Genomic DNA, 15,343 nt, shown 5'->3' with positions numbered 1-15,343 from the left:
GAAGACATGCCAGAGTAATATAGCACGTTCTTGTGATGTCACTTCCAGTTGTACCCAGTTTTTGTGCCTTTGCAGTTGCTATTGTGTTTATGATAATTATAATCCAAGAAGCAACAAACAGCACAGGATACAGTAAAATTAAGCCCTACCTAGAGGGTTGAGGGGCAAGAATCATTTTTCCTTGCTTTGTTAGATGGTGTGGGATCGGGGAGGGGGGAGCTCAACATCAGATTCTTTTTTCCCACCACAAAAAAAACTGCCCTTAGCCTATTTGAGTAGTCACCACCCTCTTAGGCTTTCCTCACACTTCTAAGAAGCTACTGCAGAAACACAATTCACTTTGCTTCCTGCAACATGCCAGTGTCACAAAGGGAAAAACATAGCTTCAAGTTTTCCTCCTCTGCATAAGCGTCATCTGAAGCAGGGGTCTGTAACCTGTGGCTCTTCAGATGTTCATGGCCAATTATGCTATGCCATGCTGGCAGGGGCTGATGGGATTTGTAGTCCATGAACATCTGGAGAGCCGCAGGTTGAAGACCCCTGATCTGAAGGGAAGGTACAAATGGGGGGAAAGGAACATCCAACCCTCTTTCATGACGAACGTATCAGCAAAAGAACATTTAGTTTCAGATACATTTTGTTTGCAAGGAAACATTTGGCACCACTTCAGATGTTATAAAAACTTTATTGCTGCAGTTAATCACCTCTGTGTTTTACACAAATGACAAGTAGTTTAAGAAAACTGCCCCTACTGCCCAGCAACACTGAGTAATACTGAGACAACAGGAAGCTCTCGGCAAAGGATGCTAAAATGGTAAATGCTAGAATTTTTATACAGGATGAAAATTCTGGACTGTAAAATGCTTTGTAGAAAGTGGAACCATGTGCCAGTGTAAAGCCATATACAATAACTTAGCTACAAAATGTTTAAGTACAGTATTAATTGCAAACATGTGTTATTCTCCTATAAACACAAACTACGTTTCAGCACTCCACTGGATTATCCAGATTCTGACAAACGTCAAAGTTTAAAAAGGTCTCGTTGAAAATATCTGCATATTTAGCAGCAACAATTTCGCAAGTATTCTTACTTCGGTCCCTGAATAAGCAGTAAACCAGAACTGGTGAGTTTAAGCCAGAGATGTTGCCAGCGTTCAAGTAAACTTCATGTTGATAAATGGATCCCAGAGCCCAGAGTTTCAGATCCGGATACAGTAAGAACACCTACAGAACAGGCAATGTAAACTAAGCACCAAGACCGGAGGGTGGGCCACGTGGGGTCAGGAGCTGACCCCGTGCCATAAAAGTCTTCTTGCAGCATAGTGATGTATACAGCAGCACTCATGATTTTACATGGCACCCCAGTCCTTTTTTTTCTAGTGATAAATCTTGTTGCTTAGTCCTTACTCTAAAAAAAACAAATGCACAAGACTCTAGACAATGCACATGAGCTCAAAATGAGGCAACGGTCCTGTGTCCTTTACCAAAATTATCGGAACCAAAAAAATGGCAATAGCATCAACTTCTTTGATCTTGCAAATAAGAAAGGAATAGATTCCCGCATCCCTCAGAAAGAGTGTAACACAATCCTTTTAGCTTTTTTGATTCGTGTACACCTTCAGTTCAGTACAGTAACTAGAACTGGCGCTGGAATTCTCTAAATAATTTGAAGGTCCACTTGCTGGTTAAAGTTCCGCTTGTGCTTATCTGGGCTATGATATTTTATACATCCTGAGTACGTTTTCTCATATTTATGAGAGAAAAAACACGTTATTTGGGCTCCAGCATGACAGAAGGGAACGAGTCCGTGTAATTGCACTTCAAGGATGCACAAGAGTGTAAGCTAATCCTAGAGAAAAAGGCAGATTTGTGGAAGGAGTAGTTAGTGTGCATGTATTGTGAAAGGATGGGGTATCATGGCACCCCCAGAAACAAAATGGAAGGGTGCAACCAATTACCATACTGTCAAAGCTGGTGAAACCACCATCCTAGTTCCAGGGAAGTCGAGGACCAAGGCCCACAGAAAGACACAAAACCCCAATTCTTTATGATTTCTCTACCAAATGCCGGTTTCAAAATCAACCCACTCGTTATTTATGATTAAAATCTACCGCAATAGATGCATGAAGTTTTCACAATTGAATTTCAGCATTTACTTTTGTTTGTCTTTGTTAGAAAAACTTTGACTTGCCCCACTGCTATGGAAAATCAAAGCAAGATTTTTTTTTAAAGGGCTCAATGCGACCAAATGAATCAAACAGACATGATAAAAACATCCTAATTTTTGACAGACAGTTCTGTATGGTTATGCTGGTATTCCTTTTCCTTGCTTGTCAGAGGTGCCCCAGGCTGGGGCAGTCAGGGCGCGCTCCCTGCGTGTCACTTGAAGAGGGGCCCACTCCCCACCAAGAACTCTGCTCCGCCCTGGACTCGGTCCAGCTTTAAACATTGGGTTCCATCTCAAGAGTCCATAAGGACTTGGGAGGCAGAGCCCGCATGTTAACCCTGGTTTCATTGAGCCCGCAGTTCAATACTGGGCTCAGCCTAGCTGGGTCCAGTTTCACACTGCGGGCTCTGCCTCCCATATGGACTTCAGAGGCAGAGTCCCCGGTTGAAGGGTTTGGCCAGGCTGCAGGGGAGGGAGAGAGATGGGTTTTCAGTGCTTGCCGCAGTGGTGGCGAACCTTTGGCACTCCAGATGTTATGGACTACAATTCCCATCAGCCCCTGGGGTGCCAAAGGTTCGCCACCACGGCCCTAAGGGCAGTTTTGCATGGATACGCTCCTGCTTCTTGTCTCACTTTTTCCACTTTTATCTTTTGCATGTTTACGCCTGCATTTTTCAACTTGTGCTAAGATTGACACATAATTTTTAAAGGATTCTAGAGAACGTTTAATGGATTTTTAGTGTCCCATTTAGGTGACTTGTTCGATTTCCCTGTCTAATTAATAATAGCCAACATTGTGACTGCAGGTGAACCTTCTAGTCTTACAACAGGATCGTAGCTTCAGCGTCCCATACCAAAAAATCAATGGCAAGTTCTTCACGGCTTGTCAACCTTCGTCTTGAAATTGACAGGTGACACACACAAACAGTTTTGCAGCCAAAGTGGTCTGCTGTGCTATGTACAGAGAATTAAATTTATATTAGGGATACACGCTGGGCTTTCAGCTGATCCTTAACTCTTAAAACAAGCCAATCAAAACACTGAAATCATTTTATGCTCTGAAACACTTAATCTGTTTGGGGCTACATCCATTATTATCTGTGTCACAAAAAAAGTGAGTCTTGGAAAATCAATTCCTAGGGGGGAAAAAACCCAAGAAAGCACTCAGTGCTAAGCTTAACATGTTTGTGAATGTCATACAGATTCCACACAGACTCTGTCATTTTAAAAAAAGGCAACTAGTTAGGGCCGATGTTAGGTGCGGGTCTTTGGTGAAAATTCAAATGAACATGTTAAATCAGATTCTTTCCATTTTAATCTTCGTATAAAACAATTTTATTATAAGTTCATAAAATTATTATAAAATAAAAATGAATTGAAGGTTTTATATGCTTTGCAATTCACCTTTAAAACAATGTTTCTTGTAATACTAAGAACAGATTGGATTTAAAGCTGGAACATACGAAATCTCTCCTGCTGTGTTAAGAGATCTGTGACTTGATTCTCCAATGTGTAGTTTAGCCTTTCAAAAGGGATAAGCAGGGATTTGGATCAGGGAAGCAGTGCGTAATTCCACCACCAGCACAACCACACTGCCAGGATAAAGTCCCTGCTTTTTGAGGCTGAACTACATATTGTGGGATGCCCTGACTGATCAAGTCTGACCCTGAGCTGTACAACCTTAGATTCTTGGTGAGGGACTGTGTGGTTGAACAGAAAGGCTTTCCGTTGCCATGCTACTTTTCTAGGTGCAGGGAGCTTGTGTATGTGTGTATGTGCGTATCCACAGTATACAGACCATGCAACTTGAACTAGTATAGCCCAGCAAAGGAGCCCTTACATTATATGGCAGAGTGGTGCTTAAACATCTGGTGCTTCCCATAGTGGCTTAAACAATTCTTTCATCCACCGTTTCACAATCCTGAACGCAATCTGCGATATTTTGGGATGGCATCGGAAAAAGCCCCAAAACCCGACAGTGATTTAACTTGGACAGACAGTGACAGTCTGTCTCACATCCATGCCTTACCACAAATCCCGTTATTTCTTGTTGCAGGCCAGCTTGTGGTCATGAGATACTTGGTATGTTCGAGAGCAGAGAGATGGAGGGAAAGACGTTCACCTGATAGACCTTTGAGGATTTTGAATAGCTGAGCGGAGTAGCTGAGGCTTGCCCAGATCTTCAAGTATACCCATCAGACATGGAAAATATCTGTTCTAGAGTCTTCACATTCTGTGTAATGCAAACCATTTGTCTCAGCACAGAAACTCCCAAGCGCATCTTTGTTTTCAGTGTTTGGCTCAGTTGCTCCAGATTTTTCAAATGTGCTCTTTTTTTTAGTTTCTGGACAGTTCTGTACATATATTACACGGTTATAAGCCTTAAGTCTTTTCCACAACTGTACATAGACTTTGCACTGAATGTACATGAACAGAAGTCCTCCAGTGAAACCAATAGCCACCACTACCAGTTTAGTCCAAAACGGCCACTCAAGAATCCCTGGAGAAAAGAAAACGGAGGGAAAAAAGTTTAAGAGTTGGCACACTTTGCATCTGTCAAATACAGCTGTGCCAAGCCAAAATCCTTAGATCCAAAACTCTCTAAACTGTAAGATGCTTTACATTAAGGCCTACAAACATTATACAAGCATTTAACAAGATCGCCCTAAAACAGATGCGCCAAGCAAACATGAATTCTGAGACTTGCATATAAATGATGTGGCTCATTAGATCTGCCCCTACCAGGATTCACAACCCAAGAGTGGATGATTCAATGCGACACAGCAAAAGATAGATTAAGCCTTACCCAGAGAAAATTATCGCCATGGTTTATTTTCATTTAAAAGACCATACTAGGGCCTCCTACCTTTCAAACTACTCAAGCCAATCTCAGGACAAGCTTTACATCACTCCGTTTTCAGACCCTGCCTTCATGTAAATGGCTAGATGATACGTTGTGGGCCGCCCTGAGACCAAGAGGTGAGGGCGGCAAGGGGGATTTCAGCAAATGGCGGGCGCCGTGCGGGATTTCTGCATCAGCAGAAAATGGCAGGGCAGAGAACCGTTTTTGCTGGCAATGCTTTATTTTTCCATGCCATGCAGGCAAAAAACCCGAAAACAGTTTTTTTTTATAACGTCTGCAAGACATTTCATTTTTGCTGTCTGAAAAAGCCGCAGACGGATGTACTGCTGACCGGGAAGTTTTAAGGGCACCGTGCTTCCTACTTCAATGGAGTTCAGCTGACTCAGTCAAAACCTAAATCCAGCATTACGGCTGGAGAAGCAAGTTAATACAGTTGCAAAAAACTTTCTAGCAACTATATGTAGACTGGAAGATAGTCCCTCAACTGGCCAAGTTAAGGTGAGGGGCTATCTTCCAGTCTGCATATGGACTTTCCTGTCATTGTTCTGCTCCCCAGGTGGTTGTTTAGGTGCCCTGCACCCGGCCAAAGCAGAATGTAAGACTCACTGACTCAGTTAACAGTTCAATACTTAAAGCTTTAATTGTAACAATGTTGACAGACCCTGACTCCTCCCGGGTCTAACTAAATAAAGGTTACTTTGTTGCAGCAACTTTCTGGAGTCTGGAATTTATTGTAAATACTGTGAGACTATAACATCTATAACTGTTTAACTTAAATACTGTGAATCTATAACATCTTTGACTGTCTAACTTGTTGCTGTCACCCAGCTTCCGTTGGCACCTAACTGCTGCTGTCACCCAGCTTCCGTTGGCCCCTAACTGCCAAATCAGACAGGTTGCTGGGTAATAACTGCCGTAGAACACCAGCCCTAGGGCTTCTTAAAGGGACAGAACTAAATTCGGTTCCCTCCCACTGAATACTGTACAAAACATAGCTAAACCCATACTAACTGTGGGGAAACTAAAGGGGAAATAAACAAAGGCTCTGTGGGGGCATGACAGTCATTGTTCCCTCAAAGTAAGATAGCTTGAACAAAAATAAAGAAAGAAAAAAAGTTTTTTTCATCAGAAAAAAGCAAAACCACATACCAGTAGACTGCCCTTGTTTAATCTCTTCAGCGGTCCGGTCTATAAGGACATACAGTGACCACACCACACAAGTGATAGCAATTATATGAAAAGTGACAGAGCACATGATCTTCCTCCGCTCACCGGTTGTCATCTGAAGCTTCTCCCACTAGAAAGAAATCCAGATCAAGAGGTTAGGTCACATAAGAGAAGTGAGAAGCACCTGTGGGAATATTTCCCCTTGACAGAAACCAATGTCCATTTAACAGAGCTGACATTTTTTCACAATTTAGTAGCCAGTTTAACGTCCTCTACCAGAGGTGCCGCTGGGCCAAACTGTGCCCAATGTGGACTCTTCTGCCACCCTCCCATGTGCCCCGCCCCCGCTGTGCCCCGCCCCCGCCTCCCCCTACTTACTTTAGTTCAGCCTGAAAAAGTTCAGGATGAAAAGCGGCCTGGTGGGAACTACACTTCCCAGGAGACCTTGGGGCTTCGCAAGGTCTCCTGGGTAGCATAGTTAAAAACATAAGAACAAGCCAGCTGGATCAGACCAGAGTCCATCTAGTCCAGCTCTCTGCTACTCGCAGTGGCCCACCAGGTGCCATTGGGAGCTCACATGCAGGATGTGAAAGCAATGGCCTTCTGTGGCTGCTGCTCCCGAGCACCTGGACTGTTAAGGCATTTGCAATCTCAGATCAAAGAGGATCAAGACTGGTAGCCATAAATCAACTTCTCCTCCATAAATCTGTCCAAGCCCCTTTTAAAGCTATCCAGGTTAGTGGCCATCACCACCTCCTGTGGCAGCATATTCCAAACACCAATCACACGTTGCGTGAAGAAGTGTTTTTCCCACCAGGGCGCTTTTTCAGCCTGAACGAAATAGAAAAATAAATAGACAGAATAGGGTGTCATGACAAGTCTAACGTTCTATAAACAGAACAAACCAAGAGCGGAATTTGTGGTGAACTGTTTCAGTGTGCATGGCATTTGTGACAGCTTGCAAGGAAACAGAAATGGCACAAAGGATGAGCACTGGATGCAGCAGAGTTGCTGCCGCTAAGAGGATCTGATGGGCACCTGGTCAGGAGACTTCCTGTCCTCAGTGATTCCCAAAGCTGGTACATATGCATGCCACGGTGAACTGCAACGTGTTTCCTAGAGCCCAGGTGTTCTGGGAAACACTGGTTCTAAGGAGACCAGGAAGGAAGCATTGTGATTGATAGGGTACATCCATCTGGAAACAGTGGATCCCACAAAAGAAAGATTCTTGATCTGGAGCCTCCTTTCTGTGGATCCTTTTGTTTTTGACAGAACAACTCACCCCCATAACAGCCACTTTGTAATACCACTCACCACCTGTTCTCAAAATTCCAAAAGTTCTTATAGGTTGAACAAGTTTGGAAACTGCTATCCTATGTAAACGGAAGGCAGTCTACAAATGCAGAAAGCAAATAAAAAAACAGGGAGGCCCTTGCCTCAAAGGAACGTGCAACCTAAAACAATACATAAAGAACGCAATCCAGAAGTGAGGGAGAGACCAACACAGCAAACTGTGAAAGGGAGAAAACACAATTACAAGTACAGGCTTGATTTAGCAGGAATTCAGTGGAATTTTAAAGACTAACAAATACATTCCAGCATAAGCTTTTGTGAGTCAAGGCTCAATTTATCAGATCCCCCCACCCCAAAAAAATTCAACTGCAGCTAACTAAAAAGCAGACCCCTCTAGAATGATGTACATGATTGATTTCAGCTGGCCAAGAGGATGCCAGGGAAAACGTAAGTTTTGAGGAAAACGTAAGTTTTGAGGAGAGATTTGAAGATGGAGGGAAAGAAGTGGCAGACCCTGTAGGCGGGCAGAATGGGAGCGTGGCTGGTAGATTTGACGGAGAAGAGGGTGGCAGAGGTAAAGAAACAAAGGTAGGAAGCGGACAGGCAGAAAAAGGCTGCCGGGATCTTTAAAGAGACATGAAGGAGCTGGCGTTGGCGCTGGAAGGAGAGGGAAGGTCCAATCTGAAAAATGGGAGAGGTCGGCGATTGTGACAGGAGGGCTTGTGGGCACACTGGCGCCATTTTTTGTCCCTCAGCCCCTCTCAGCTGCCATTTTCATCCTGCGCCGCTGGAGAGCTTTCTCAAGGCGACTGCTACCACTATATAGCACAACAATGTGATGCTCTAGTAGTTTAGTGCCACAATCCACCAGTTCTTTAGAGTTTCCTGTCTCTACTCTCTTCTTTGCATCTAAGGTGACAGGAAGGCAGAATAGTATAGCCTCAGTTGCGTACCTGCCTGGGGATGGTGGGTGACCCCTGTCCCCAAGTGACACTAATCTGGTCATTTGAGGGGGCACAAAATTGGCCCCCCACGTGACTAGGTCTGGTGCGAAGACTATGAGGCAGCAGGAAGTTCTGATGCTTCACTGTCTTCAGGCTCCCTTGGCCCTACCCATGTGGTCATCGATGTGGGCAGGGCCAAGGACGCCCGAAAAAGTCACCCCCACCCCCCTCCCCTGACTCCCGGGAGCCAGGAACCCGGCTTCAGCCCTCCCCTCTGGGGAGAACGGAAGAGACTGCCGTCCTCTGTCCTCCAAGTGGTGCTTTTTAAAGCACAGAGGCCGGGGGCGGGGCTTGAGGGTGTGGTCCCTCTGAGTCCTGCCCCTGGCCTCAGTGTTTATAAAAGCACCTATCAGAGGATGGCAGTCTCTTCTGCTCTCCCCAGAGGGAGGGCTGAAGCTTGTCTGCCAGTCTGTGGGAGTCCAGGGGAGGGGGGTTGGGGCTTGGGGGTACAGCCCCGCCCCCAGGCACAGGGGGTGGGGGTCATTTTACGCCAATACACCTCTGTATAGCCTCTGTATAGCCCAGAGCCAACAAGCGCGGCCCAGAAGCTAAGCAGGCTGATTAATCCCTTTTGTGTGAACACTCTTTTAAAAAAAATTAGAGAATTCTGATTATAAATCAAACTTTCCAACAGAAAGAAATAAAGAATATAACAAAATATAACAACAGTGGTGGCTAACCTATAGATAACCACCTATAAAAGGTTTCCAAATGTCTAAAAATATTTATTTACTTATTTATTTGATTTTATTTCTATCCCGACCTATTTATTTATTTATTTATTTATTTATTTATTTATTAATTATGGATGGATGGATGGATGGATGGATGAATGAATGAATGAATGAATGAATGAATGAATGAATGAATGAATGAATGAATGAATGAATGAATGAAATTTAGAAGCCGCCTCACCCCCGAAGGGCTCAGGGGAGGTCACAACATAAAATCCTTTCGAAAGACATTTCTAGCACCTACTTTTCGTAAAGGTTTCACTTTGGTTTCCATGATGAATTCGTATTTGCAGAGTTCGCAGCACCGGGTATCCGAGCTCTTGATCCATTGCTGCAGACACGACTGATGCACGAAGTGGAGGCTCCCTGTGCAGTGGCACGGAGTGATGAGAGGGCTCTCCTCATCTCCTTCACAATGGCATATCCTGAGGCAGAAGCACAGCAATTTATTACGAGCCAGCAAGCGCAACCACCACCCTAGCCAAGAAGACGTGCGGCAGAAGGTGAGGGCAGTATGAAGAGGATGAACAGCCTCTATGGGAGCAGCCAGGGCTGACCTGAAAGACTGCCCCAAACGAGCTACACTCAGAGGAAATAACAGACATTAATAAGCCAGCTGCACACAAACGCTATCAACAACCAAGAAGGCTTCTCTAACTCACGAGGTGGGTAAAGTCAAACAGGGGCAGAGGCGTATCTAGGGGAAATTGAGCCCAGGGCAAAATCTGTCTCCTCCCCCCCGGTCTACTACCTGAAGCCAGCGAGGCGGCCAGGTCTATCACCTGGAGCCGGTGAGGCGGCCAGGTCTAGCACCTGGAGTTGGTAACGGCATCCATGTCTACTGCCCAGAGCTGGCGACAGTGCCCAGGTTACTGCCCAGAGCCAACAAGCGCGGCCCAGGCCTGCCCCCCCCCCACGTGATTAGATGGTGTGTGCCCGGGGACATATGACACCCCATGTCCCTCTGGCAGATACGTCCCTGAGTAGAAGAGACACACTTTCACAATCCTTCCCTCAGAAGTGTTGGCATATTTGCAGGAAAGAAACACATTTATTTAAACAAAACAAAATTAGGTTTCGTGTTTTGTGGAGGTTCACACCACTGAAACATCAACAACCCAGAAGCCTTCTTCGGGGAAACCAGTTTTACTTTTAATGCCGATTATGTAGTGAAAACATGATTAAGAGACCGGGCTGGAGAAGAGACAAATGCTTTTTGGGGCTAATTTCTAGTTAACGCTTTGTGCCATCATATAAAAATAAACATACCAATTTCTTCTTTCCTAATGCTAAAAACCACTGGGCAGGTCACACCCAACCACGGACCCCCATGCCACACAACAGACCACAGCCGTGGAAGCCTGCTGGGTGATCTTAGACCAGACACCGACTTTATAAGGTGGTTATTGAGAGGATAAAATGGAGGCAGGCAAAATTATGCTTGGAAGCCATTTTGGGCACCAGCTGGGGCATAAATACCTGATACTTCTGCTGACTAGCTCAAATTTCTGCCCCAAAGCATGACCCAGGGTGATGGATTGCCTTCAAGTCTATAGAAGTGTAGTGTGTGTAGACCAGGGGTCCCCAAACTTTTTAAACAGGGGGCCAGTTCACTGTCCCTCAGACTGTTGGAGGGCCGGACAAAAAAAACTATGAACAAATTCCTATGCACAAATGATTGTAAAATGTTTGATTTCACCTTTCAGCCTTTCTGTCATGGTCTATTTTTAGAACAGTGACCAAAGTATGTCAAGTACAGGGTAGGCTCCAAATATTGTTGGGGAGGCTTTGGAATACCTTCCCCTGTAAAAAAAAAAAAAAGCAGAACTTTCCAAATGAAGCATTCCATCTAACTTAAAGATCAGGTATCTTCCTGGGTTCTTTCCTCCCTAGCAGCCAGCGTTAGCGATTCAACAGCCTGGCTGATGCCAATGGGAGTGAGTCGGAACAGAAAGCCTGAAAGCAACACATGGAGTAGCTGAGAGGGAAGAAGCGGAGCAGGCATTGCCACACGTAGCAAGGTTTTTCCAACTCTAGGTCCAGAAAAGAACTCATGGAAATTTAGGGGTGCCCATCATATGAGTACAATCAACAATTTGGGGCCGGTTCCTCCTCTCCCTCGAGCCCCCACTGCACATGAATGGAGCCATCGCCGCCATGCCTGGCGGGCCGGATAAATGCCTTCAGGGGGCCACATTTGGCCCCCAGACATGGACTGAGGACCCCTAGTGTAAACTGGCTAGACAATTCAGCGTGCCAATAAGAAAGGGGTGAGGGTAAAAAAAAGTGGTATTTTGTGAAACACAAAAAAAGGTGCTTATGTTTGTCTCCTTTTCTCCAATTTTGATGGAGTCTACAAAGCACGCCACGGCACTCTGTTTTTGGGACCTGAGCAAATCTGTCAACAATAGGATGCTTTGGAGGAAACTGATTCATTAGGTTGCCAAGAGCCAGAAGTTACATACACACAAACAATGCTGTTGCAACAAGCAAAAGGGACAGTTGCATGCGTGGGTTAGAGGAAAGTGCAGCTGCTGGTTAATGTTGGACAGCAAAGATCTGGGTTCAGATCCCCACACAGCCAGGAAAACTCTGAGCATTTGGGGACCTGTCGTTCCTTCTCGGTCTAATCTACTTCGCAGGGTTGTTGTGAGGATAAAATGGATATCAGAGAATCACGTACAAGCTCCTTAGAGGAAGGACAAGCTGAAACATGTCACGGGACTGATCTCCAGCTGCTTGTCTAAAAGTAAAAAGGTAAAGTTTCCCCTTCAGTCGTGTTCGACCCTGGGGTACCACTGCAAGCAGTGATTTCATAGGCAAGCCATTTTTGTGGGGTAGTTTGCCAATGCTTTCCCCGGCTATTCTTTACACCATAGCTATGTGCTAGGTACTCATTTACCAACCAAGGAATGGATGGATGGCTGAGTTGACCATGAGCCAGCTGTCAGGATATCTGACCCACAGGGGGCTCGAATTCCTGACCGTGTGAGTGGCAGTGCAAGCACTTAACCACTTAACCATGTGGCTCCTTAGCTGCTTGTCTAAAGCAGCCCAAAAGCAATGGCATCTGGCCGTGGCTGCCAATGTCAGGCCTCCAACTGCAGCACCCCCCCCCCCCTGCAACTCTGGATGCCATTCCAAAGGATTACCTCAACTTCAAGCATGACACATTGAAGCTTCAAAGATATTTCAGCAGTGGGAAGGGACGGGAAGAAAAACACTGTGACCGAATAGGAAACAGATAGCTTCAAATTTTCAAACAAGAAAGCTTCTGATTGAGAACAACGCTGGTGAGCTAGAAAGGCAGCACATCTTTAAGACTGTAGACACAGAAGCAGCAGGAGCATAAAGACACAGAAAACAGAGAGGAGGAGTTAAGAGGAAGGTGGTGGTTCTGAAACCAACCTGCAGGCATCCCCGGATACGGACAGAGGGGAGAGAGGGGGGCATTTCTCTGACAACGGGGAAGGGCAGTCTAGGTCGCTATCCTTCTCAACAGAGCAAAGTGGTGCCCGCAGTTCACAGGCGTCCAGCCTTAAAGAGGCACCGTCCTCGAAGACGTCGTCATCTCCCATGTCATCTGAACAGAAACCGGTGCTCTCGACCACCACGCTGGAGGACTTCTCTGACTGGAGGCGGCCGGAGTAGTTCGCCAGTTCGTGAGCACTCGCACTGGAGCTACGAGAAAAGGAGAAAAGGTAGCGTAGCAGCTTCACGCTCCGGAACATCTCGTGGTCACACTTGTCCTCCAGAAGAGGGATGTTTATTGCACTTCGGGTATCGCTGGCCCCGGACGGGCTCCAGTAAAGGGTGGTGAGCGACCGGAAATAAGAGGGCTTGGAATTACCCAAAGGAAAGGCTCTGAGGTTCAGTGGTTTCTTCTCCATGGGACAGTATTTGGTAAACTTTAAACACGGTTCCCGGCTTGGTGCCAACTTGTCTTCCGAACATGTTTGATCCATGTAGCGAAAGCTTTTGACTGAACTCTGAGCATTCTGGTCCATGTCATTGAGGGACCTGGAGAATTTCAGAGCTTGGGCGGTTTTCCCTTTCTTAGGCTTGGGAGCAAGGACATAATCCTGGCCGTGAAGATTCCTCTTGGAAGCCTGCACCGTCTCCTGACGGATTACAGTCACCGCAGTCCCTTGGGACAGAGAATTCGGACAGACAGGATTTTTCAAGACAACGGCAGATTGCACTGGACTCTGATGACAACACTCAGAACACACTGCACGGGAACTACATGCATAACAGTGGAATAAAAGCACAGAAATTAAAAAGATAAGTATTGAAAGGATGCACGGTTTTGTAAGTGAAGAGGGAACAATTTCAGCAAGTGTGGGAATGACAAACAGCAAGCAGAAAGGAAGTGGCATTCAAAAGAGGCGTGTTATACAGGCTATCTGTACGGCTGAACAAAACACATATTACAATACGATCGGGCCAGTATCCTATGCGAAAGCACAGCACAGAGAGGGAAGAGGCGGTTCCTTCCAAAACAGGTTCTCCTTACCATGTTTCTCTGAAAATAAGACAGTGTCTTATATTAATTTTTGCTCCCAAAGATGCGCTAGGTCTTATTTTCAGGGGATGTCTTATTTTTCCATGAAGAAGAATTCTGGTGCTCTGGTGTTCTGTTCGGCGGGCATGCTTCCAAACAAAAACTTTGCTATGTCTTACTTTCGGGGGATGCTTTATATTTAGCACTTCAGCAAAACCTCTACTACGTCTTATTTTCAGGGGATGTCTTATTTGTGGAGAAACAGGGGTAGTTTCTCTCTTGCTGCATCTCTGAGGCAAGGTTAAGCTTGCTAGGAGAGCACAAGGGAAAGGACACGGAACAAGGATTCAGTGCTTGGTTCTCTAAATGCCTCCTCTTCCCAGTTTGCTTCTCCACTCCTACACATGAAGCCTGCTGGGGTGACCTTGGGTTAATCACAGTTCTCTCAGAACTCTCTCAGCCCCACCTATCTCTCAAGGTACCTGTTGTGGAGACAGGAAGGGAAGGGAGTTTGTAAGCTGCTTTGAGACTTTTCAAAAGGCAGGGAAAAGCAGGGTATAAATCCAAACTCTTCCTCTTCGTTAAGTTACTTAGAGCATTAACACCCTTCCTTTCTACCAGCAGTAGATTATTTCTGTCTGAACTCTCTCAGTCCCACTTACCGCACAGGTACCTGATGTGGGGAGAGGAGGGAAGGCGTTTGTGAGCTGCTTTGAGACTCCCTAAGGTTGAGAAAAGTGGGGCATAAATTTAGACTCTTCTTCTTCTCCCTGCCCACACAAGAAATGGGCATCACCTACATTGCAATACACCAGATTTGCTGCTGCAGCATCTCTTTTGGCCCTTAGTTCCTGTATCGGTTTTGCTGGGCGAAATTTCCCCCACCCACAAAGGCCGCTTCTAACATTACGTTTCCGTACTTGCATTTGGTAAACATTTAAGTGGTGGCATACTGGGGTCTGAAGACATTCGCCTTCCAACATGTCTTTATCCTTGACTGTGAAATTATTCACCTCCAGCGTTATTAAAAGTGTGCTTGTTCAATCCTTAGATGCAATGCTGAAAATGGTGTTTCAATACAATAGCATAATCATTACTTTACCTACAGATGTCCCGATTGGATGGAGTAGTAGATGCTCGAGAGAAGCTCTGAGAAGCAGAAACAGAGGTGGGACCACCAGCCTGCAAGAGAAATTACACTTTCTAACACAATGCATGAGATGGTTGTATAGAAACAGATTGCCCTTCTCAGTTTGGCACACCACAGCTGTCTCTGAAATGGAGAGGGCTAGCTTTTAACGGTTAGGCGGGCTTTTAAAATTAAACCAACGCTGGAAGAATATGATACGGAACATGAAACTGCTGGTTCCTATGCTTTGACCCACAACTACAAAGTTTATCTCCTGTTTCATTCTAGTACATATTCTGACAGCAATCGTGACCTTCTGGCACAGCCAACCGAGAGACATTTCCAGCCCCAGAAAGATGCTATTCCATAAATCAGTGGTGGCTACAAACATCTTTGTAGAACATAAGAACGAGCCTGCTGGATCAGACCAAAGTCCATCTTGTCCAGCACTCTGCTACTTGCAGTGGCCCACCAGGTGCCTT

At 45.5% G+C, this 15,343-nt stretch overlaps 1 protein-coding gene across 5 annotated transcripts in view; it reads right to left on the bottom strand.

The window, feature by feature from the left end:
• Window positions 1-665: 665 nt before the first annotated feature.
• LOC125443560 overlaps window positions 666-15,343 on the bottom strand; it is a 54,474-nt gene continuing 39,796 nt past the window's right edge. For all 5 annotated transcript variants that reach the window (XM_048515766.1, XM_048515768.1, XM_048515770.1 and 2 more), the window contains 5 exons: window positions 14,835-14,914; window positions 12,637-13,470; window positions 9,473-9,653; window positions 6,180-6,327; window positions 666-4,667 (listed from right to left, as the gene is read on the bottom strand). In XM_048515766.1, coding sequence (XP_048371723.1) covers window positions 4,363-4,667; window positions 6,180-6,327; window positions 9,473-9,653; window positions 12,637-13,470; window positions 14,835-14,914 — 1,548 coding nt within the window. In that variant the 3' untranslated portion in view covers window positions 666-4,362. The remainder of the gene's footprint in view (window positions 4,668-6,179; window positions 6,328-9,472; window positions 9,654-12,636; window positions 13,471-14,834; window positions 14,915-15,343) is intronic.

Source organism: Sphaerodactylus townsendi, linkage group LG14 (genome assembly GCF_021028975.2).
Source record: "Sphaerodactylus townsendi isolate TG3544 linkage group LG14, MPM_Stown_v2.3, whole genome shotgun sequence".
NCBI lineage: Eukaryota > Metazoa > Chordata > Lepidosauria > Squamata > Sphaerodactylidae > Sphaerodactylus > Sphaerodactylus townsendi.
The sequence above is the reverse complement of the archived record's forward strand: the minus strand, read 5'-3'. Positions and strand labels throughout refer to the sequence as shown.